The 25,419-nt window shown below is 39.5% G+C and overlaps 1 protein-coding gene across 1 annotated transcript in view; it reads right to left on the bottom strand.

Annotated features, from left to right (window-relative positions):
* The window catches only part of ASS1 (argininosuccinate synthase 1), a 681,159-nt gene that overhangs the window by 18,827 nt on the left and 636,913 nt on the right, over window positions 1–25,419 (bottom strand). The window contains exon 15 of the mRNA XM_044057968.1: window positions 17,818–17,883. Within this exon, the coding sequence (XP_043913903.1) occupies window positions 17,818–17,883 (66 nt within the window). The remainder of the gene's footprint in view (window positions 1–17,817; window positions 17,884–25,419) is intronic.

The raw sequence follows: 25,419 nt of genomic DNA, 5'->3' as shown, positions 1-25,419 counted from the left end.
TACATAAATTAAATTGTAACTTTGTAAACTGCCTTAGGTATGCAGTTTGTGTGTGTGTGTGTGTGCGTGTGTGTGTGTGTAGGTTTGTGCAGGAGTATGTTTTTTGTGTGTGTGTGTGTGTGTGTGTGTGTGTGTGTGTGTGTGTGTGTGTGTGTGTGTGTGTGCATGCGCATTTCTGCATATACATTTGTGTTTGTTTTGTGTGTTTGTATGCCTCTGTGCACGAGCAACTGTTTATTTTGAATGTGTGCGAGTGTGTATATGCTTGTACTAGTGTCTGTATGTATGTGTATGTGCACATGCTTATGCATTTGTTTGAGTGCAATTGTGTTAGCTTTGTGTGTGCGTGTGTGTGTGTGTATGCGTGCGCACGTGCATGCACATGCGTGTGCGACTATTTGATTGTGAGAAATTGTACTTGTTTTTCATGCATGTTTGTGTGTGTGTTTCTGATTTCCTATTTCTGTGTGCATCTTAAGATGTCCTGGCGTCCCATTCAGGAATGCTTTCTGTTTTAAACCCAGTTAGTGCCTAATTAGGTTCTACCCACTCCCCAGAGATCTTAAACAGGACAGAGAGGTCTTCTGAAAATTAACTGAATGAATGACAATGTTCATCTGATACCTGCACCACTATATTAATGTACCACTTGGTAATGGCTGCAGCAATGTTTATAGTATGTGCAGAATGACTGATAGCAGACACTCTACATTGTCTTTAACAGTATCACACCATATGCATGCTACAAGGAAAAGAAGTTACAAAATTTTAGAAAGGGGCTTATCACAGCACTATGCTTCACAAATAGGTCAGTCTGCAAACAATTAGCCTTTATAAAAGTCCACACTGTAGCAACTATTTTCATTGACTGCTACACTTGACAAAAATTAGTCTAAAACAATCAGTATTTTGTGGAATTTATCTTCATTACAGTGCTTACACGAAAAATGTTAGAGGATCAATAAAATTTCTTCAGGCAGTAAATAGTCATGTTTCACGGTTCCATAGATATTGCAAAGGTGACGATTGTGTCAAAAGAAAAAAAAATGCAGTCAGCTACCCTGGGAATCTGCCTATATTCCCCAACCCCCCCTTTCCAAATTCCTAGCAAACTTCAGATCCCACGTACAGCTGGTACTAGGAGCTGCACATATAAATGATGTAACTGCAGTCAATCAAATAACTCTTTGGTTGTGCAGTTCTCTTTTGGAGTTACTATGAACTCAGGATTTAAAATATCACAGTTCCATAGTTCCAGGAACTGTAATCTGATGAACAAAAGAGAAAAAAAAAAGGTTGAAGGCATTTCGCATGAAGCTGTTAAGATTACAGACTCCATGACTGTGGGCCTCGTACTGCACATAATTACACTCAATGCCATTCTTTTTGATGGAGGTTAATAAGGTGGAAGACTGAAAAACAACAGGTATAAACCTGAAAGCAGTTTGGCCATTTATCGTCTGACAGCAAACAAGCTTACATGAAAAGCAGAACTAAGATTTTTTTTTTTCTCTAGCAAGATCCAAGAATCGTCTGACAACAGAATTCATGACTCGCAATAAATAACAGAACCATTACATTAATCCATACAGCACTAATGGATTAACTCTTACAAAGGGGCCATAAAGATTAGTACCCCTATTTTACACATCAGATTCCCTCACTTGCTCAAGGCACTATCAAGTAACAAGAGTAGTTTTGTCAACTCTAGCTATATGCAATGAATATTAAATACAATGACAACAGTAGCAAAACACCCATAAAAAAGTTTATTTTTAAAGCAGTGCTTTGAGATTCAGAAAGTTATTTTACTAAGGGTTTTCAGAACAATCCCTAACTCTCCCAATGTGAATTGGTATCTCACCAAAATGTCAGTCAACCGTGACATTAAGCTACTCCTTAGAGAATAAAATCTAATAGAATGCAATTTATTTTCCCAGTACCACTAAAGTATCACAAAAGGGCACTGCCTTGTTCACTGTCCCAAATACCAAACACATACCTCGGCAACCAGAGGACAATTTATAAGAATTGTATTTTCATTCTCTTAATCCATCCCTGTTTCTCAAATTTTGGCAACTTTTTATACTGAGCTGGTTAAAGAGCTACTTCATAAGTGGATATTTTCAAAGTAAATCTGCAGCTCCCTATAGGTTCATAGGAGGTTACTAGGCTAGCGGCCCTAGAGTCTTTACAAGCCTTGCCATGTTAATCCCAAGTATCCCCATTTGTTCTTTTTTGGGTAGTTCACAGAATGACTTTATGAACAGAGTGGGTCTGTGATCAACACTGGCTACCCCTGTTCATGAGGGACATGGGTGCCACCCCAGGGGTGAATTTGCGGTCTCTCATCCAATTATCTAAGCTGCATTCGAATAGGGTCAGTGAGGAGCTCTGTTTTACATGAGCAGGAAGTCTATTCCAGAGAAGCAGCAGTCTCTGGAAGACATATGGCCAAAGTGGTTAGAAAAACATTTTATATAGTCCACCTAATCCTGAAGGGATTCACATCTAGATCAGGGGAGGTCATCGTGCCTCTTTACTCATCCCTCATCAGGCCCATAATTGAGTACAATGCCCCTTTTGGGATGTACCTTACCAGACACCTGCAGCAACTGGAAAGACCCCAAAAGTACCTCACCAAGAGGATCAAAGGGCTCAAACAGATGCCATATGCTGCCCGGTTAAAGAAACTCCAGCTCTACTCAGTGGCATACCACCTGCTCAGAGGCAATCTGTGCCTGACGTATAAAGCCATGTCCAACCTGGAATTAATGGACATGCTGCACCTCAGAAAATCCAAATCCCATCGAGCTACGCTCGAAAGACTTGAACCTCAGCACTGAAATAAATAGGACATGCTGGAGGGACAGATTCATAACCCAGAGGCTCCCTTCACTCTGGAATAAAATCCCAGTCCAGGTTAGGCAGAGTCCCTCATTGACTCTCTTCAAGAGGAATCTTGATGAGTGGATGGGAGATCGTAGGTTTACCCCGGGTATCACTTCTGTGTCACTGTTAGACAGAGGCACAGTATACTAACCTCGAAAAAGGGCATAGCAAAATTAATTTAAAATGGGTGGCGAAAGCCAAACACACTCTGGCTAGGCTTATAAATGCCCTAGGGCAGATAGCCTAGTATGAACCTATGAACCTATATCTGTCTCTCCAGCATGTTCTGTTAATGTCATAAGCTAGGCTGAGATCCATAAAGCAAATGAGTCTTGTGCCATCTGACTTGCAGATGTGCAGCATTTCGATTAGGGCAGGGTTGGAGATCACCCTATAGGCTAGGCACAAGTTACCTCTCAGCAGCCTATAAAATACAGAGTAAAGTGACAGGGTTTTCAGCCTGTCCATGTAGGTCATGATTTGGAGTCCCTGTATTTTCTTAGAAACCTTTGAGGTCTCTCTAGCTGCTGCAGGTGTTTGGTGAGGTACATGCAAATGGGTGCATTATACTCTATCAGTGGTCTGATGAGGGTCAAGTACACTGGAGTTATAACACCCATTGACTTGTATGCTATGCCTTTGCTTATGAGGTGTGCTACACAGAAGGCTTTCCTTACGACTGTGGAAACGACGTGATCAAAGTTCAGATTGCTATCAACCTGTGTTCCCAAGTCTTGCACCACTGGGTTGGAACTTGGGGGTGCTGTCAATATTGTAATTTGTAGGGAATTCCATTTTGCCAACTGGAATAATAATGCATTTTTTTATTTAGTTTTAGACCATGGCTTTGGCACCAATCATTTGTTTGTGTTAGCCCTTCTTGTAAAATGTTGACATCATTGGGGGACTCATTGATTACTCCCAGTTTGCAAACATCAGCAAACTTGGTGATCCAGAGGCCACCTACTTTGGCCATGCCTTCTGAGAAATAGATGCCAAACAGTAAGGGGTCCAGCCCAGACCCCTGTGGTACTCCACTGGTGACAGGTCTACTGGTGGAGGTGGAGTCACCAATTTTGACAGAGTGTGTTCTGTTGGTGAGCCAACTGGCTACCCATCTAGTAACATAAGGGTTAATCCCTATCTGGGAGAGTTTCTCAATGATGCCAGAGTGGGGAAGTGCGTCAAAAGCCTTGGTGAGGTTGTGATAGGCAATCTGTACTGTTTTACCTTTGTTCATGGCTATGGTGACATTCTCAACAAAGTCCACCAGGCTATGGTGACATTCTCAACAAAGTCCACCAGATTTAATAAGCATGATCCACCCTTAAAGAAGCCAAACTGGGTTGGGTCTAGTGTTTGGAGGTTGCCTATGTCCTTATTGATACGGTCCATGATAATTCTTTCCATGACCATGCAGATGAGGTTGGTTAGACTTATGGGTCTATAGTTCCCAGGGTCAGTTGACGGCTCCCCTTTGTGGAGGGGGATTACTGTTGCTGCTCTCCACTCTTCAGGAACACAGTCAGTTCTCAAGCTATGATTAAGGAGAACACCAATTGGATCTACTAGGTCTTGTTCTAGAACAACGTGGGATATTATCTGATCCCACTGAGGCCATGTTTTTGGTCTTGGTGAGTGCAGAAATTACCTGTTCTCTAGGGATACTAGTCAGAGGGGTGGTGTCAGCTATGCCTTGAGATATGGAAGGTCGGGATAGGGGATGAAGTTTGCAATAAATCTGTCAGCTAGCAAGTTAGCAATATCTTCCGGTGTAGTATGAGTGATGCCATCTACAACCAGTTTGGCACATAGCTGGGCATTCCCTTTTAGACTTTGGACATAGTTAAAGAATGCCTTATGATTATTTTTGGTTAAGGAAGCGATTTTAGTTTTATAATTTGCTTAGAAGACTTTACAAGATTTTTGAGTTTCTTGTTTAGGCTTAGGCAGGGACTCTTCTACTGCAGAGTGTTATCCTTCTTGCTTTTAGACAACAGTTTCTTCCTCTTGTTATATAATCTGTTTATACCTGAAGTCCACCATGGTGGCTTGTTTTTATGGGAAGAGCTGTTTTTGATCCGGTCAGGTACAGCAGAGTTTATGCTGTTGCTTAAGTGTTTGTACAGGGTATTTGTGTACATTTCTGCATAGTGATCATGGATATCTGCAATTGTGGGTGGTATGAAGCTTTTTATACCATCACTTAGCAGACTTTAATTAGTTTTATTTTTATGGTCCTGTGAGGGTGTCAGTTCCAGAAGTTACCTCAAATGAGACTGATTTGTGCCTGACCTAACCAGGGAGGGCTTCACGCATGGGGAAGTGCAGAAGTACAGTGACCCCCCACCCCCATGTTGGTGAATACTATGTCCAGAACATTAGAGCCCCTAGTGGGGGTGCAGACTATCAGTTCCAGAACATTTGTGTTAAGAAGTCCAAGAGCCTCTGAGTGAGCATGTTTTTGCTGTGTGTGTCTCCCATTCCATGGAAGGATATTTGAAATATCCTATGACAAAGGTGCTGGGCTGTATGTTGAGGGATTCCAGTAAATCGTGGTAGGCAGTGTGCTTTTCCTGGTTCATGGCTGGGGATCTATAGCTAGCAATGATGTGGTATGGTGCCTTCCCAATAGTTAACTGGACATGGAGCAGTTCGACAGAGTCATGCTGTTTGATCAGTCTCAAAGTGTATTTGATTTTAATGAAGATATGGATACACCTCCACCTTTGGTTCCTTCATGCTCATTTTCAGGTCTGAACGTGTGGAAGGCATTGTAGGCTTGCACAGCCAGGGTGTTGTCAGCAGCCTTGAACTATGGCTCCGAAACTGCACAGATGTCAGCATCCTCTAAGGTTAGGAGTGCTTCCAGAGAGTGCAGCTTCATGTTTAAGCTCCTAGCATTAAGCACCATGACCCTGAGTTTGTCTCGTTTAGATTTTGTTATGTTGGAAAATTTGTTGTTTTGACATTGCCTAAAAAATGCACTATGGGGGAGGCAAGGGCCTTTGCCAGTATCTGAAAGTCTATGGGGGACAGGTGCAGACCATCTCTAGCAAAGCAGCAAGATCTGTCTACAATATCCTCCCAGACAGATACTGGATTCCCCTGGACTGACACCAGAAGCTGAGCCAATTGTTGAAGTCAATCATTTTTTGTTTATATTGTGGCATCATGCTGGGTGAGGGTAGGATACTGCTTAGGGCAAGGGACATACCTGTCTAGAACACATAATCAGAGAGCTCCATCATGTCTCTCTTCATATAGTCCAGAGAGCTACTTCTCAAGTCATTCATTCCAACATGGACTATGACAGAGTCATAATGGTACTTGTTGTTGAGTGACTTGAGAGAATGCGTGATTTGTCAGATCCTGGCACCTGATAGGAACCTGACTGTGAACTTCTTGTCCAGTCTAGTGAGGGGGGACATCTGTTTGTCTCACTATGGAGTCACCTATGACCAAGATATTTTATGTGTTTTGTCTTAAGGGCTTATCTGCTGAGACACAGGTGTGTATGTTGATAAGTACAGTGGTTTCTTTTTGCTTAGTGGTGAGTGTGGGTGGTGAGCATCTGGGAGGTGTCTTCTCTTTTAGTAAGCTTTTAGTGAGTACCTCCATGTATGTGGGTTTAAAGGTCGTGACCTTATTTTGTGTGAGAGGTGAGGTTTGTGAGAGAGGTGAAGCATGTGTGCTGACAACCTGCTTGATGTTTTTACATGAGACAACTGACTCCAATTCCACAGTGTCTGCATCTCTCACATAGGGTGTTAGTTTGCTTTAAGAATAAATAGTTGTCAGTATACATGAAGCAATTGCTGCATTGCCTCAAGACGCCCATATCAATCAAGTTGGGAGGAGAAATAAGGGGAAACTGCCTATCCATTGTGGCAGGATTTTTCTGAATATGGTATTTGGGAAGGAAGTGGGGTAGCTGGACTTGGTCTCAAATAGCAAAAATGAAGCAGCAGTTAATCATACTTTTTTCACTGCTGTACTCTCATTTCTTTATTCCAGATGCCACAAGCTTCTCTATTTTTTATCAACAATCTGACTTTCTGTAGATCCAATAGATTCTTATGTATGCAGATAACATGGTCATATTCAAGTCTGCCACTAATAAATCTATCATTAAACAATTCTAAGCCACCCTTACTAACTTCAGCATATCCTTTCAAACTAAGTTTAACTTTAATATTTTCAAAACTAATGACATACTGTTTGGCACCTCTGTCCATCTAAAAACGGTACTGTACCCTGTGCCCCTTACTAATGAACTATTCTTCAGTTACACCCACCAATTTCTTTAAATACCTGTGTAATATACTTGACCCTTCATTCTTTGTGAATACACAATGAACTCCTAAAAAGAAAAATCAACAAAACAATCAGTGTGTGTGCTGTCAAAACTCCAGGTTTCTCACTCAAGAAGCATGTCTTGCATTAGCCAAAGGCATTCTCTGAAAGCAGCTGAAATATGACCCCCCTCCCCTCTAGACTATGTCTCTAAACCAAATTTGTCTGACGGACATGTTTTGGCTAACCAGATTTTTAGCTTCATCTTCCTTTCCCCACCATGTGAACACTACCACATCAATTTTGCAAGAACAAACAGGTGCCCTTTTCTTTGAAAGGACAAACAATCCACACTCTTGTATAAAAGTCACTCAAAAACCATGACAGCTCACAACTCTGTTCTAAATTCTACAAATCATCGACTGTCTACAATTTGTGTTCCCAATCTGGACGGTGCTCTCATGTTAATCAGACCTTCAAATACACTTGCTACCTCTGAACTTGAATTCTGTATTCTCAACCCTAAACACAGGTACAGCCTCCCATTGGACATCCTGGAAGAATTTAGATAAAAAGTTCCTAATAGTCTCGCTACCAGTGTCTCCTACACCTGCTTTAATGCTCGCCTGTTAACAAGTACGATTATCTTCAGTTCCTTACCATGCATACATACCTAATCTTATTTTATCATCTTTGAATACCCCACTTATTGTACTGTGAATTTTACCCCACTCAAACCTATGCACACCTCCATTATCTAGAAAGGTGAGACTCACCTTCATCACCTCTGCTTCATGTTTTATGCCCTGAAACTAACAACTTCTTTTGGAATGCTTCCATACCAACAATGCCACATGAATGAACTCAACCTCTGCCATCCTTTTTGCAATACTTAACTACTTAATTTCTACTTTCAATTGTATGACATTATTTTGAAATTGCTTCTGTACTTCATTGCTCAACGTCAACATCATTAAAGCTATGTAAATGTATAGTACTGTTTAGCCTGAAAACCCAAGCTGTGGCTAAAATGGGTCAGTTTGCAATAAAGTCTACTATCCTGATTAACAACGATCATGAAATAAGTAAGAAATGCACCAGTGATGTAGCTTTTTCAATGAAACGTGCATTAATGAAAGTCACACCAATGAAATGCAGGACTTGGACTTTCTTGCATAACAGGAAATCATTCCTAGGTGGGAGGTTGGCATAATGGTTAAGGTGTTTACCTTGCAAACACAAGGTGCAGGGTTTGATTCTCATATGGGGTAGTTAGCTAGGCTCAAAATGACTCACAAGGGGAGTTAGCCTAGTAATAACCTATGAACCATTTCAGCAAGTATTTTACAATGATGCTAGTTTCTGAGCATCCCTGTGAAAAAGCAGAATATTTGGTTTTGTGCTTTCTGTAATTTGTTTATTTTTAGAAGTTTCACCCAGAATTGGCAGAACATATTCTAGGGTCTGAAGAAGGATAACTTTTGCAAATATTTCTCAGACATGTTTAGTTAAGATTTTAATTACTTTGAGGCATACGTGTGCCAGAGCCAAAGTCTAAGAGTTTTGCCAGCTTGTGTGCAAAATGACTGAGAAGGGTTCACCGCATTTCTGTATATTTACAAAACTATACTGATTCTTTGGGAAATCCTCTAGCCGCTTTATGGAAAAAACAGCACTTGTTCATGGCAAACCTTGTTTTGTATTTTAATAGCACAGATTTTTGTTTTGGTAAGATTTTCTTGCAGGCCCCCTTCTTTGTAAACCACTGTAGATTTGTAGCAACTCTGGCGATAGTGTCTCTGAAATTAGGGAGATCAAGTGACCAGACGTCAGGTGACCATGGCATCACCATATAATATTTGTTTGTATTTGTGTTGCACATAAGATGAAGGAAATTAAACAGTACAAATAATAGGGGACCAATTACTGTGCCTTGAAGGACACCATGTATAACTGGTGTTGGGATATTAACACTGCTTTTCAATTCCATTCTGAAAAGTTCCACTTTGCAGGAAGCTGGTGAAGCACTGATCATGGTTGGCCTTAGGTGAGATGGCACCCTGGACGAGGTGCTCCATGGCAGCGCCCACTCCCCGCTGCCCACTAACATCACACAAATGTGCATATCACCCACTGCCTCCATGACTCAACCACATTCTGACTTATTCACACTGTCCAGATAACGTTTTATCTTTTTATCTTTTTCAAACAGTTTTGTCTTGCTCTTCATTTTTTCCTGCATTTATTCATTCAACACAATCTAGGCAAGACTGCACTCTGATAACTGTGTCAAAAAAAAAATACATTAAGCCGGGGGTCTGGAGGCTGCTAGGCCCCAAAAGCCATCGAGGTTCTAGATGCTCTAAGGTGAATTTCATCCAATTGTTGCCTGAACAATAATCCAGATTAAGGAAAGAAATTCTGAGTTATTTTCCTGCATCTTTTCAAAAGGCTCTAAGTGACCAAGACTGTACTTGAGGAAAATAACTACATTAAGCTGTGGCAGGTCCTAGAAGCTCCACATTGTATTTCAGAGGTTTTTAAATAACCTGCTTCATCCAATAATGACCTGAAAAAATCCTGGATAAGGAAAACAAAAATCAGTCTTATTCTTCATTTCTTGTTCTTCCCTTCACCCTTTTAATCAACTGTCAATAAATAAAGAAATACGTACATACATACATACATTCTAACTGACCAGGATTGCACTATAACAACTGTGGAGGAAATAAGTGAATCAAGCCGGGGTCTGGGGCTCTGGGCCACCAAAAGTAACTGGGATTCTAGATGCTTTGAGATGTACTTCTAAGTTTTTTAAAACAACCTTTTCATCCAATGATGGCCTCAGCAATAAGACTCCCTATTGAAATATCAGCACTCGAAATGCCGAGTGCTGACATGCCGAAAAAAAACATAGGAAGATTTCACTTCTCCTTACAACTTCTTTTTGCAAGGGGGGAGGGCAAGCCCCTGCACCCACCCCCATAACCTCCAAGCATATATATATATATATATATGATTTCCTCCAAGCATATATATATATATATATATATATATATATATATATATATGTATGTATGTATGTATATATATATATATATATATATATATATATATATATATATATATATATATATATATATATATATATATACCACTTCAGAGATCGCCATACCTCGGAGAAAAGGGAATATTGCAAGAAATGGCATCTGGACATAACATATGTAAGTTAATTTTTTTGGCCATTCATGCTCCGTGTTTCAGCACTTGTTCTAGAGGGTCTCAAAATTTCAAATGTTTACCCAGCAATAATCCTGATTAAAGAAAAAAAATCAGTGTCGCTCTTCAAGTTTGATTTTCCTGCTTCCTTTCAACATACCCTTACTAATCAGGACTGCATTATAATAGATGAGAGGGAATAACTGAATTAAGCTGAGAGCCTGGGGCCCAGAAGCTACAAAGGTTCAAGATGCTAGAGGTACATTTAGACCTTTTCTTCCAAACTTTTGATCAAATGATGATCTGAACAAAAACCATTGATTCAGAAAAGAACTTCAGCATTATTCTTGAACTTTGCTTTTTCCTGTATCTTTTCAACAGGTCATTAGGCTATCAGAGAACGTGAGGTTTCTAGATGCTCTAAGTTGCATTCTATTGCTTTTTCCAATCTTATGAGCCAATGATGTCCTGAACAAAAATCATAAAAAAAGAAATGCAGTCATTTTTTTTTTTTTTATTTCAAGAGACAAGATAAGTTGTTTCCAAGGCTTAATGCTCAAAACTGACAAAATAGCTGTTCACAATAAACTGAGAAAACAAATGTTTGCAAGGATATGTACATCATATTTGAGAATAGTACCTGTCTCTCTACCTTACCCCCAAAGAAAATCACCTCCTGTGTGTCCCCTCTTCCTCCTGATGTTAGACTGGGATGAAAGTGAAGGCACAAATGACTACAGTCATCTACATCTATATCTATGTTTCTCTCTCTCTCTCTCTATATATATATATATATATATATATATATATATATATATATATATATATATATATATATATATGGGTCTACTACAGTAAACCGACAGCTCACAAGACCGACAACGAGATCACCGATACCACAAGAACGAAAGTGCAAAACCATGACAAAGCACAATCCCGGCAGTTAACAAAACAAAAAAACTTCAATGTTCCAAACAACACACACAACACAAGCACACCAAAAACCTTATAAACCTACACTAAACCTTACATACACAACTATCTATGCACTAACCTTAACCCAAACCCTAACCCTAAGGTCCGTCACTATCGCACACTTACCTTACCCGCACCCTAACCCTAAAGTCCGTCACTATCGCACACTTACACAGTCGTGCTCAAATGCAAGCACACATGTTTCGCATGTCTGTGTTTTCGGTGTCGGGATTTCAACTTGTCTGGTATTTGCTTTCTTGGTCTTCTGGTGTCAGTGATCTCATTGTCGGTCTTGTGAGCTGTCGGTTTACTGTAGTAGAACTATATATATATATATATATATATATATATATATATATATATATATATATATATATAAATACACACACACACACACACACACACACACACACACACACACACACACATTCATATATAAATACATATATGGGTTACATTCTTGTAAAGACAACTTGTTGAAAAGGAAAAAAGCTGGTACAGCTGATTAAAAAGACTGGAGTTTTTTTTTAATCGAGATTGAGGTTCAGTGCAGATCAGGGACTTTGCCCTTTCCTCACTGAATTGCAGTCTCAGAGTTGGCATATGCTGTGATGAGCCCTCTTTACAGCAGGGCAGTAACTAAGGAGTCTCAGTCCTCACTACTGTCTCCAGTAAGGGAGTGTCACTTAAAGCAGGGATAGAAATGCACAATTTCCCCTAAAAGTACATCAGGAACATGTTCCAAACCTGGGACTGGACTAAATGCTTCACTCCAGGTCACCAAATGAGTCTCCACACTAACCACTGCAGGACACTATGTCCCAGTTCTAGGTATCATGGCACACTCACTCTTAAATGTCTGATATTCACACATATACACAATATTGGGAAAGACTGACACAGATTTATCTGCTGTGTTTCTTTGCCCAAATTACAAGGTTTTGGCTGCCACCAGTCAAACACCACAACAGCCTTCAAAAGGGGTGTTCAATTATACTGGATAAAATAGATATTGAAACAAATGGTAGCATGTATCCCAAGCAGTAAGACTTTTCAGAATGGGCCTGGTGTTATCACAATAAGCATAAACACTCTCAAATTATTAAAAATATTCACTAAATAACCAATCACAAAGAGAGGTAGTAAAACATTTAATAATAAATAAAAGGATTTAAAACATGTAAATATTTAATAACTGATTCCAATAAACAGCAGAGTTTCACACACAGGAAATATGAAAATAATACTGTAGGATACATCTCACACTAATTTTAGAAAACCTCTAACTGTAGTTCCCTGACTACCTGAAGATTAACTATCCCTATCTCATCTAAATAACTTCTGCAAGGCAAGATGAGGAATTATGCCGACACTCCAGGGTGTTGCTTGTCCTCAGCGACGGGAACAACTACTCTGGAAACAACTGGACTACTACTGCTGATCAGCTATGGAAAACTACTGAACGATAATTGAACAACTGACTCAAAACCTACTTTTATAGCAGATTTTTTTTTTTTTTTAAGTAACAGGAAACTGCTTTGAGAATTCTATTCTCACACATCAGGCTTTGAAAATTACACAAACAGCCGCAGGGAAGATTCTATTCTCCCAGCTCTGGCACACAATGACATACATCTAGGTCGGCTGACTCTGAAAAACATGTACATTTGGTCAGCCAGAAGAACAATGTTTGACATTCAAACATCTTGCATAAATCAGAGTGATAATCAAAAGACAAACTTATATGCAAAATTATATCTAGTTATGCTGGCATATGTAACACAGGGTAATTTACTATTATTTATAATAATTTACAAACCTTCAGCCAGTCATGCTAACAGAGGTAACAATATCTAATATCCTCACATTTATAATTAGCAGGGGGTGTGGAGGGGTTGAAGAGGCTTAGCCCCCTGCAAAAACATTTTTTTTTATTTTCGATAGGCAGCTGTTCGACCAGTTGTGGTGCATCAGTTGCCTTTTTTGATTCACTGAAAACTCATTTCACTGAATTTAAATTCACTCAAAAAAATCACTGAAAGCTCAAATCACTGAAAACTCATTTCACTGAATCACATTTCACTGAATGTAATTACTGTTGGGGAAATAAAATGTATATGTCCTTTTCCCCACTGTAGTGCGATCCTGGAGTTAGTATATATAGTTGGGGGTGGGGGCACAGGCCCCCACATTGGCCGTGTGGGGGGGTGTCACCCCCCCCACATTCTTAGCTTTTATATTTATGAATCTCATTTGACTAGAAGCTAACAATATAAAACCATAAATAGGTGGGGGGCTTCGACCCCCACACCCCCTAACTACACATACTAACTTCCAGGATCGCACTACAGTGGGGAAAAGGGCATATACACTTTATTTGCCCAACAGTATTTACATTAATTGAAATGTGATTCAGTGAAATGAGTTTTCAATTTGGTGTGGGTGTTTTGAAATTCAGTGAAATGAGTTTCCAGTGAATCAAAGTAGACCTATACACACACACACATATATATATATATATATATATATATATATATATATATATATATATGGGTCTACTTCATTTGATCATAGGTGGGTACTAGGCTATTGGCCCTGGGGCCTATACAAGGCTAGCCAAAAATGTACCCTGGCTTTTGCCACCCAAGAAAATTATTCTCCTGTGCCACTGTCAAGAAGAGCCACAAAAGTGATCCCCGGGGTGAATTTCCTATTTCCCATCCAATCATCAAGATTTTTCTTGAAGAGTGCTAATGAGGAGCTTTGTTTGACATAGATGGGTAGCTTGTTCCAGAGTATGGGAAGTCTCTGGGACAGGAATCTATCCCTTCGGCATGTTCTGTTTATTGTGGTGACAAGGTTTAGGTCCCTAGAGCATGTAGCTCGGAGGGATTGGGATTTCTTTAACAGCTCTCGGTTTGACATAGCTTTGTATGTTAGGCAGCGATCACCTCTAAGTAGGCGATATGCGACAGAGTAAAACTGGAGTTGTTTGAGATGGTCTGCGGAGGGCATCTGTTTAAGGCCAGTAATCCTCTTTGTGAGGTATTTCTGCGGCCTTTGCTGTTGTTGTAGATGTCTTGTGAGGTACATACCAAAAGGGGCTTTGTACTCTATAATGGGTTTAATGAGTGATGAGTAGAGGGGAACAATGACCTCTTTTTTTCTGGATGAGAAGCCTTTTGTTATGAGGTATGCCACGTAGAAGGATTTCATGACTACTTTGGCAATGTGATTATCAAAGGAGAGACTACTGTCCACCTGTGTCCCAAGGTCTCTTATCACACTTTCGGTGTTAAGTATACTACTGCCTATATTGGGTATAGAGTTTTTACCAAAGGAGATGACAATGCACTTTTTGGCATTGAGCTTGAGGACATCTGTCTCAGTGAGGCCCTTTTGTAGGATGTCCACATCATCAGGAGTTTTGATTATGGCTCCTAGTTTGTAGTCATCTGTGAACATCATTAGCCAAAGACCTTCTGTGTTAGCCTGTACGTCAGAGAAGTAGATACCAAACAGGAGAGGACCCAGGATTGAACCATGTAGTACTCCACTTGTCACTGGTCTGAAGTCAGACTTGGAGTCTGCTACTTTCACAGTGTGGGCTCTCTCAGTGAGCCAGTTGGCAACCCATCTTGTGACATAGGGATTTATACCTAGTTTAGTGAGTTTATCTATAATTCCAGAGTGGGGGATGGTGTCGAAAGCCTTGGCAAGATCCAGATAGGCTGTGTGAACCACCTTACCCTCGTCTACTGCTTTGGTGACTACTTCAAAGAAGTCTATCAGGTTTAGGAGACATGATCTGCCTTTTAAAAACCTGAACCGGGTGGGGTCCAGAGTTTGGAGATTACCAATGTCTTTGTTTATAAGTTCCATGATGATACGTTCCATGGCCTTGCAGACCAGGCTCATCAGGCTAATGGGGCGGTAGTTCCCGGGGTCCGTGGTGGCTCCCCCCTTGTGGAGTGGGATAACCGTCGCTGTGCGCCATTCAGCACAAAGCCTGAGTTGAGGCTATGACTTGAATCGAAAGACCATTTGACCTAAACCCAGTTGATCGAAATTTCATTTTATCGAAAACCAGTATTCAAGGCAAATAACCAGGATTTGTCCCCCTCCCCAATGTCGTGGGACCCTGGAGTTGGTATATATAGTTAGGGGTGTGGGGGCGAAACCCCCCACCTATTTTTGTTTAAAATTTGTACTTTTTGTTTTATTTTCTTGTTTTAAAGGAAACTAGGTGGGGGGCTTCACCCCCCCCTCCAAACTATATATACCAACATCAGGGTCGCACAACATTGGGGAGGGGGACAAATCCCAGTTTTATGCCTTGAATACTGGTTTTCGATCAAATGGAATTTCTATCAAATGGGTTTAAGTCAAATGGTCTTTCGATCAAATGAAGTAGACCCATATACACACATATATATATATATATATATATATATACACACACACACACACACACACACACACACACACACACACACACACACACACACACACACACATATATATATAGTTGCGATGCAATAAGAATAGTGTGCATTTTGTCAACAGCTGCTTCTGCTGATCAACAGGTATACATGATCACACAGTTCCTGGGTTTGGGGAATATGCACTTACCCCACGTTTGTGCAATCCTGGAGTTAGTATATATAATTAGCAGGGGGTGTGGGGGCTGCAGTCCCCTGTTTGTGGGTGCTGCAAAAAATTATATATATATATTTTTTTTTCATTTTAAATTTTGCATGTGCTGAGGCAGATTCTCAGTGTATGTGTAACAGCATGTCAATGCAGGCATTTTTAAGTCGAAGTTGGGTGTATAAGATCTTATAGGTTCATAGGCAAGTACTAGACTAGCTGCTCTTATAGGCCTTTTTAAACTTAGCTCAAATTAACCTATCCCATCTCATGGTCGATAATTATATATTACCCCTAATGAGAATAACTGGGATCATACCACAGATACTTTGAGGGGACTCATGCATGGGATACAGCATTTAGGAACTGCCTCTGTCCATCAGTACTACAGGATGCAGTCCAGGGGTAAATTTTCTGCTTCCCATCCATCACATATGTACTCTAATATGGAGAGGGATGAATTTTGTTTTATGTAGAAGGGGAGTTCGTTCCAGACCGGCGGTATCCTCTGCGAGATATACCTGATCCTCCAAATTGTTCTGTTGATGTTGCAGAAGAGTTTTACATCCCTAGACCAAGTATTTCTGATACCATTTGACTTGCTGATGTGCAATAAATCCATCGGTATTGGATCAGAAAATGCCATGTATGCCAGACACAGGCCACCTCTTAGCAGAATGTTGGCTACAGAATATAACGATAGGGCTTTGAGTTGGTCCATGCAGGATATGTTGTTTAAGACTTGCATCCTTTTAGTATCCTTTTATCTTAAATACTACACCCATATACTGCATGACAGATGTTCGAACATCAAAACTTCAAGCACCTGTTATATACTTGAAACAATTCAAATCACAAAAGTTCAAATATACAATATGTTGAATCACAAAGATTCAAAGAAAACAAAAGATTTTTTTTTTCCATTGGAGAAAGCCCCCTGCTAATTTTAAATACCAATTCCAAGATTGCAGTACAATAGGGAAAGGGCAAATTCCATGATCCCCACTTTTCTGTGATCTTATACTGAAAAAAAGCTTGTACTGTGTGATCAGCTGATTTTCAGTTTATACATAAAGACAGCAGATCTCCTAAATCCTACTCCCCAAAGATGGCCGCTGTGTACCTCTCTGTCAGGCTTGAATGAAATTAACAAAAAAAACATATAGCACATTCAAGATCTAGTTGATAACTTGTCTTTCTAAGAAGTAAGAAATTACTGTTGATGAGTTTATCATGGAAATACAGTAGTTTATAAATTAATTTGGGTAGTGAGGCATTGTGGGTCTAGTCGTTCATGACGTCATGAAAGGATTTTCAGCTCCATGACAAATTTCTGGGGGGTTTTCCCTAGCAACAAAATAAAATGCAAAAGCAGCATACAGTTTGCATAAAAAACTGTATAACTTGATATTGTACAGGACAAGTAGGCTATATATCCACATTCTATGGTTTGTTAGTTACACTTGCTTCAGAAAGTGATCAAAATGGTGTAAAGTTACCAGTACAGAACACCTAACCCTGTACTAATGCAAAGCTTTTTAGTTTCTAATTGATAGTTTACAAAACGTTCGGTGCAAAATTTCATGCCCCAGGCATGTGGTTAATATGGTCAGTGACTATCAAGTTCTGATGTTGACTTAAAAAAAATATATATCAAGGCTGGCTCAAACCTCAAACTTCTAGACTAAGGAAACTAAAACCATGCAAGGCAGCATCAAGCTGGGAAATAAAATTATAGCTGTGACACAGTACATTCTGTTAACATTCGAAATCTGTTTCACATACCTGAGAGAGTTGATTTTGATAAATCCAGATGCATCACAGGGCTCATAATCACCTTGCACATTCATACTGAAAGAAAAAAATGATTAATTAAATGTCTGAAACTTAAGCATATCAGGAATACTTTTTTTACAATCATAAATGTCTACTTCCATTGGAAATTATAATTACAGTGCAGAAACTAAACACTAAAACATACACACACTCGCGTGTACACACAAACACGCACACATGTGGTCTGCTGTCTGAAAAGGCTAGACTTTATATTAATGAGAAGGTAGCTATATAATTCTAGCAAAGCTCATTATATCAAATTACACTGACAAACCTGATATATTGAATGTGGATTCAGCTTCAGCGAATACAACATTTCACATCTGGTTGAGTTAGTGAATGATGCCATGCCATTTCTCTTGTGGTAGTGGTAATCTCAAAGTTGTAATATATACAGAAGAAGGGGCAAAGCCCCTGTATGTGGAGTGCAGGGCACTTAACTCACACAAAACACAATGTGTGTGTGTGTGTGTGTGTGTGTGTGTGTGTGTGTGTGTGTGTGTGTGTGTGTGTGCATACACTTAGAGTGGAACCATAACATAACCATATGGGAAGGTCCCCTCAGTGAGGAAAAGGATGGCGAAATAACTTTTGTATTTTGCATTTATCATAGCAACAAGCAATCAGGTTAGCTTTTGTGTCTGCTCAGGGGCTGCTTAAACAGAGAGGAGAAAATTATTGCATTAATGACGTGATATTAACTGCTGCATCCTGTCATGTGATTTCTAATTCTCTTGATTTTTGAAACTTTTGATAAAGAACATTTCAAGTATGTTCCATATTTAAGACCTAAATTGGTATCCTATTTTACACCAGTGATATGTAGCCCAGTATTTGCACTCCAGATTTCACACACTGAAAATAACATATTAAATACTGTGGAATATGTAGAGGATCCATAGTCGCTTTAACAATATTTGTAGGAGTATTAACCATTCTTGACTGTCTCCCTTCATCATCAACAACTTGCAATACTATTTCTCCCAAAATCCCTAGCAGTGTAGACTTCTTCGAACATTTCACATTCCATTTGTCAGGTGAGCTGAGTCTGTATCGCATACAAGTTTTAGAAGAATGAAAAAAGAAAAAAAAAACATGCAATCCTAAGTGTGTGGACAGAGCTCCTTTAATAACACATTGGACAGAGTTTTACCACAATCCAGGCAATGAACAAAAGGCAAGCACTCCCCTACTTTACTTGGAAGACCGCACAGCCAATGTCTGGAAGATGGATCCTAATTATTTATTTTATTTATTATTTTTGACCAAGTAACACCCAGGAAGCGTCTCCTTAACAGCTTTGGGTGTAATTTCTTCAGTAGTAGAGGATACGGCAGGAAATGAAGGGACAAAACCCAGATCAGCCTTAATCCTCTTTGTTATACTGCCAGATAACAGATGTGACTGAAGAATAGTGACATTGCATGAGATTGAGCTACGTGTTTATTTCTGGGTTGTTTGTTCTGAAATATGACCTCAGTTTTCTGCTCAAAAAGGGGTGGTATTGTAATAAAGAAGCCATATATTTGGTCTACTTGTTTGACTTCTTATTTTTATCATAGAGATTCTCTGACGGCATGCATTTTTAAAGGGTATCATAGTTTATGTCCTGAACATCTCCCCTGGCAGTGTATTCTATGGGCCTACCACTGTAATAAAGGCTGTACATGTCCCTTGGGGTACAGCTTAACAGCTCAAAATGCAAGAATAGCTCTGCTTTCACCACTCGGTCATCACCTCTTTAAAAGTGAATCACATTTCCATCTTCCTATGCCTCACACACATTGAGGTCTTGCTTATCGGGCTCTTGTATGTCTCTGACCATACAGTTTTCTGTTCATGCCATACATAACCCTGGCTTACTCAGGGATGTCCACAACTGAATGTCATACTACATGGGGGATACACTAGTGCTTCATTTACTGACATCCGGATGTCCTTACACCAGGATTAACTAACTATAGATACCACACTCAGGAACTCCGTTTGCCACAGCTGTAGTGGATATCAGTGGCTAAATATCCTCAATGGTGATTCACTCAGAACTGTCTTCTATCATCACCTTCAAGGACCACATCTCAGGAAAACAGATATGGAAAGAGTTGGACAGACCACTTTTTTCTAGGTGTGCTTCAACTGCAACCCACATTTTTACTGCATGGTAGCTGACAATGATCTAGTCAACTTGAAAACACCTGCAGCCTGTTGCTTAGTTTCTAGAAGCCTCCAATGTTACAAAAAAAGCAGACTTAGTCACTTGTCAGCAGATGCAATCTAAGTAAATGTTTGAAACTCACAGCTCATCTCTAGTGGGCCCTGTTTTTTGATTCACCGAAGCAAATAAATTCTCCCTTCTGCAGACCTTTGCAAGCAAGCTAGCCAGATATACACAGTGCATGGTGCGAAGCACTACCTCACTGTTCTTTCTTTTATATATGATGCTGCTGAGAGGAAGACTGTCAGATATCTTTCAGATCTCTAAGCAAATTTTATCTCCTGGCAAACATGGAAGTTGCAAAAGAATACTGCAGAAAACTCATATACCTCACAAAACTATGTTTGTGCAGATCATTCACATGTGATAGGTATTTTAATCTGTCTCTGAAAATGAATACTATCACATCAACTATCACTTAAGATTACTTATCTATGAATCTCTATGTACTGCTCAAATTCCACATTCTGATGGAAGCTTCAAAATATATTCTTCAAACTACATTTGAGTACATACATTTTCTTGTGGGGTAATGTTTCCACTTATCTAGGTGGGGGACTCCATACCCCCCTGCAACACTAATGCTTTATTATAATCAACTTCAATGTCCCCTCACTGATGGGTAAGAGTTCTGGTCATTATAAATGGCAAATTCATAAAGTCTTCTTGATGGTACCTCTTTAAACAAACAAAACGTTTTTGTCGACAACAGTGATGGACAAACAATTGTAAGGACACCACAAGGTCATATATGAACGGATGAAAGATGATACCATGACTAGGATCCTCTTCTTAAATGTAAGAAAAGATAAAAGCTCTCTTTGATGATAAAGACATGCTTAAATACACATGCTCAAACCTACTGAGCATCCTTCTACAAAGGTTAAAGGAATTTTTGAACTGCTATGGGACATCCTTGCAATAACTAACTGTGTACATATGTAGGGTGGTTGAATTAATCTAGGATGGGTGAGTTTTCTTTTCCAAAAGATGCTGTGACCTCAGAATTGATTATATAAATACAAGGAGTGAAGGGAGTGAATCCCTGTGTATGGGACAGTCATAGGTTCATAGGTTCATAGGTTTATACTAGGCTATCTGCCCTAAGGCATTTATAAGCCTAGCCCAAATTTTTGTGGCTTACGCCACCCCTTATATGAAAAAATACTGTGCCCATTAGTTTGTTGTGCCTCTGTCCAGCAGTGACACAGAGATGATTCCCGGGATAAACCTACGATCTCCCATCCACAGGTCAAGATTTCTCTTGAACAGAGCCAGCGAGGTGCTCTGCCTCACATGGATCGGGATTTTATTCCACAGCATAGGGAGTCTCTGAGTGATAAATCTATCCCTCCAGCACGTCCTATTTATATCTGTGCTAAGGTTTAAGTTGCTTGCTCTAGTGGTTTTGGTGGATTTGGATTTTTTGAGGTGGAGCATGTCCATTAATTCCGGGTTGGACATGGCCTTGTATGTCAGGCACATGTCACCTCTGAGCAGACGGTATGCAACTGAATAGAGCTGGAGTTTCTTCAATCTGGTAGCATATGACAGATTTTGGAGTCCCTTTATCCTTTTGGTGAGGAACTTTTGGGGTCTCTCCAATTGCTGCAGATGTCAGGTGAGATGCATCCCGAATGGGGCATTGTACTCGATCATTGGTCTGATAAGTGAAGAGTACAGGGGAACAATGACCTCACTAGATCTGGATGTGAATCCCTTCATGATCAGGTGGGCAATGTAGAAGGTCTTTCTAACCACTTTAGCAACGTGAGTGTCAAAAGAAAGGCCACTGTCAACCTGGGTCCCCAGGTCCCTGATAACCTCTTCTGTGCTTAGTGGATTGTCACCTATATGGTAGCTTGGGGTTACCTTGTTTTTCCCGAAGGGTATGACTATACATTTTTTGGCGTTTAACTTCAGGCCATGGCACAGAAATGTAAAATGTAAATTCTACTTTTTTTCTCTCAAAATTATAATTTGCTGAAACTGTTATCACAAGGATGTCTTTGATATTTTATTGATTTATTTATTATAACCAGGTAGGCAGATGTGTCTGTTGACTCATTTCAGTCATGAAACAAGCTCCATGAGCAGCAATTAGTGTTTTTTCAGCATGGGTGCAATATGAGGTTTTTATCAAGATTTACATATATAAGGAGTACATATAAGTTTCTCACAGACTGCCTGTACATAGTTTATCACAGAAGAGAAAAATTATTAAGATAGCAGTACAATACAATACAATACAAGATATTTATCACAATATATACTCACAATATAAACAAAGACAATGTGTTTCAGTTATGACTATCGTGCTACTGATGGTCTTGACTTTTGCTTAGAATATTGTACATATAGTGGCAAGAGAGATTAACAATTTTCATAATAACAGTTACATTTAGATTCTGTCAGAAAGTGGTCTTTTATTGCTTTTTGAACTGTTTAGTGGTTTCTTGATTTTTCACTTCAGTAGGCAAGTGATACCAGGTGAAGAGTCCCAGCCTAGAAAGCTTCTCACAAGCAGTAGTTTTAAATCGAGGGAGGATCAGGCTAAGACTGCTGTCCTGAGAACTTTTGAGATAAAAGTTGGTTTCCTGGATAGACATTTTGTGTTTAAGTGATGGGCGGTGACCTTGCTTTGGTACTTGGGAGAAGTGTTGCCTTACTAGGCATAGATAACCTATTTGTGTTTTCAAGAAGCTTGCAGTGATGTGTAAGATGGTCTGCTAAACTGATGGATCAGATTTTACTGGTATTCTGAGATGAATGCAAAACCAGAAAATGGAGACTATATTCCGGTTTGGGTGACAAAATCCATCCACCTATCCATTCATCCATCCACAACAACCCCTTTTCCCATTTTTACACATGGGGTTGGGATGTCACTTTAACAGTGACAGTCACCTACAGCCAAGGTTCACACCATCTGATGGTTAACCCTGCCATGAGGTGAATATTTTTATCTATAGCTAGTTTTGCTGCAGGTGACAAATAATGTCTGATTTTGTAGCAAAGGTTAAGCATTTTTTCTTTTCAAAAGCATTTTTGAAAATGTTTAAAGGAGCTTTAAGGCCTCTTTCTGAATAGCTGCAAACAAGTCTATCTGTTCTATTAAAGACAAAAGGTTAGGATTCATAAATATGGTTTCTAGGATATAGGACTGGTGAACAGAGAAAAACTTACATATAACTCTATAGGATTCTCACCCTTTAAGACTACACACAGTAATACTGTGCTATACAACTATGTAAATGTGTTGACTGTAGGAATAAACATCTGCACCCAATGAATGCAGGTGTTAGGCACACATGAAATAGAGGCTGCCTGTTCACGTAACTACAAAGTCAGTGATGAATACCACAATCATTGCAGGATAGACAAACAATCCTGCAGAGTGTAACAGTACAATACCAAGAAGTGTAGACAATTCAAGAGCGTACAAAATGACCTGAAATACCCAGCTTTGGTAAAAGTGTACGTATCATGTTCAGCACTGTAGTCCCTCACAATATCACTCCATAGCAGTAGGATGTACTGCAATGAGGGGTGTGTGTTTAACCAGCTAGTTGCACCCACTGCATTTCTACATATCCTCAAAGGTAATGAGATGCAACTTTTTCTGACCAGGCATGCATGCATAATGAAGGAAGAGTAAAACTTGAATTTCATGAATTCAGAACCTTCAAAATATCAAACAGATGATGACAGCTGTAACCCAGGTGTGTTAATGCTGTAGCCCTTTAAGTACACATATAGACTGAAGCACCACAGAGTGTATGTTAGACAATTATCACAGTATACTACAGTCTGTGACACACCATAAAAAAACTGTCTCCAACCCCCCTTTGTCACTAATCCTTAGACCTGTTCCAACATACGGCAACTGTCTAGCAGGTATTCCTGGTGTACTTAGATGTCTCCTTTCTGTTTCAACCATTCTTCATAGATGTAATATCCTGCAATTAGCAAAACATGCACATGCCTTTCTAAACAGTCTGCAAAAGGGTTGTATGTAGCTTTAATAGACATGTGACAATTTTTTGGAACCATAACGAGCACAAGCTATCGATGCTGTCTATACCTTTAACATGTACAGTGCACCACATATGCTGTGATGCATAATTAAATATTATGTCACTTGAAGGGGGAGGTAATGCAGTGAAAAGCTTAGCAACATATTACATTCATGGCTATATTCTGAACAGAGAGAAGAGGAAACTGCCTGTTATCGGTGTATCACTGAGCAAGGAACAGTCCCATACAATCTGTCTTCCACAAATCCATCGCACCATTTAAGTGCCTGTGCAGTGGTGCACCAGCCTGCCTGCTCAGCATTGTGCTTTTCTCCAGTGACAACTGTCTTAAGCTGCAGCTTGTCCACGACTACACCTCCCTGCACTCCCATTCTTGTCATGAGTTTTTACTTTTCGCCCTGCGAATCTTCACAATGTGCTAATGACATGGTGCTGTGCAAGACGCATTTCCATTTATCTGAGCACCAAGGCAGCAGTAAACATCTCTGTAACGAAGCAGTACCAGCAGTGTGATTCTGATACTGAATTATGTTCTTTTTCCATTTATATTTCAGTCGCACTCTGGGTTCTCTCTCTCTCTCTGGAGTATAAGGCAGATGGCAATTTTGAAATGGCCTACAAGTAAGAACAGCTCTCCATATATCAATAAGTTATTTTTATACAGTTGTTGACTGAATCAGCTCACAGGACAGAAATGTCCCTTTTCAGGGGTGACCCAGGACCACTGTCTGGTTAAGCGACTTCTTTAGAGTCAGACAGTAGGCAAAGTTACAAAATATTAGTCTAAGAATGCACCCATTTGGAGTTCATGGAGTTGACTTCAGTTTTTAATTTAGGTCTATGTTTTACCCTTAAATAACATCAATATTAATAGGAGCTCTCAGTTTCTTTCCAATCCATTAAATACCGTGGCTGAGTTAGTATTCTAATTTAGTAAAACTCAAGTCACCACTTCTGTGGATCCTGATAAGCTACATAATTGATTTACACATGAAAATTTTCATTGTAATAGGGAAGCATTATTTACTACAATTAATTAATGTTATTTATATGTATATATATATATATATATATATATATATATATATATATATATATATATATATATATATATATATATATATATATATGAGGGCCTCCCTAACAAGGAACCAATTTGTGAATCGGTTCACAAAAGAGCAACCACAAATAAGCAAAATCCTGTGAATGCAAACAACTTACTGAAACATAAAAACACAACAAAAAAAGCACTACTGAAGGACACCAAGCCAGCCTTGCACTCCCAACGAGCAGGCTGCA

The sequence above is a fragment of the Protopterus annectens genome, chromosome 16.part0, assembly GCF_019279795.1.
Source record: "Protopterus annectens isolate FY-2018-M chromosome 16.part0, PAN1.0, whole genome shotgun sequence".
NCBI lineage: Eukaryota > Metazoa > Chordata > Ceratodontiformes > Protopteridae > Protopterus > Protopterus annectens.
The sequence above is the reverse complement of the archived record's forward strand: the minus strand, read 5'-3'. Positions and strand labels throughout refer to the sequence as shown.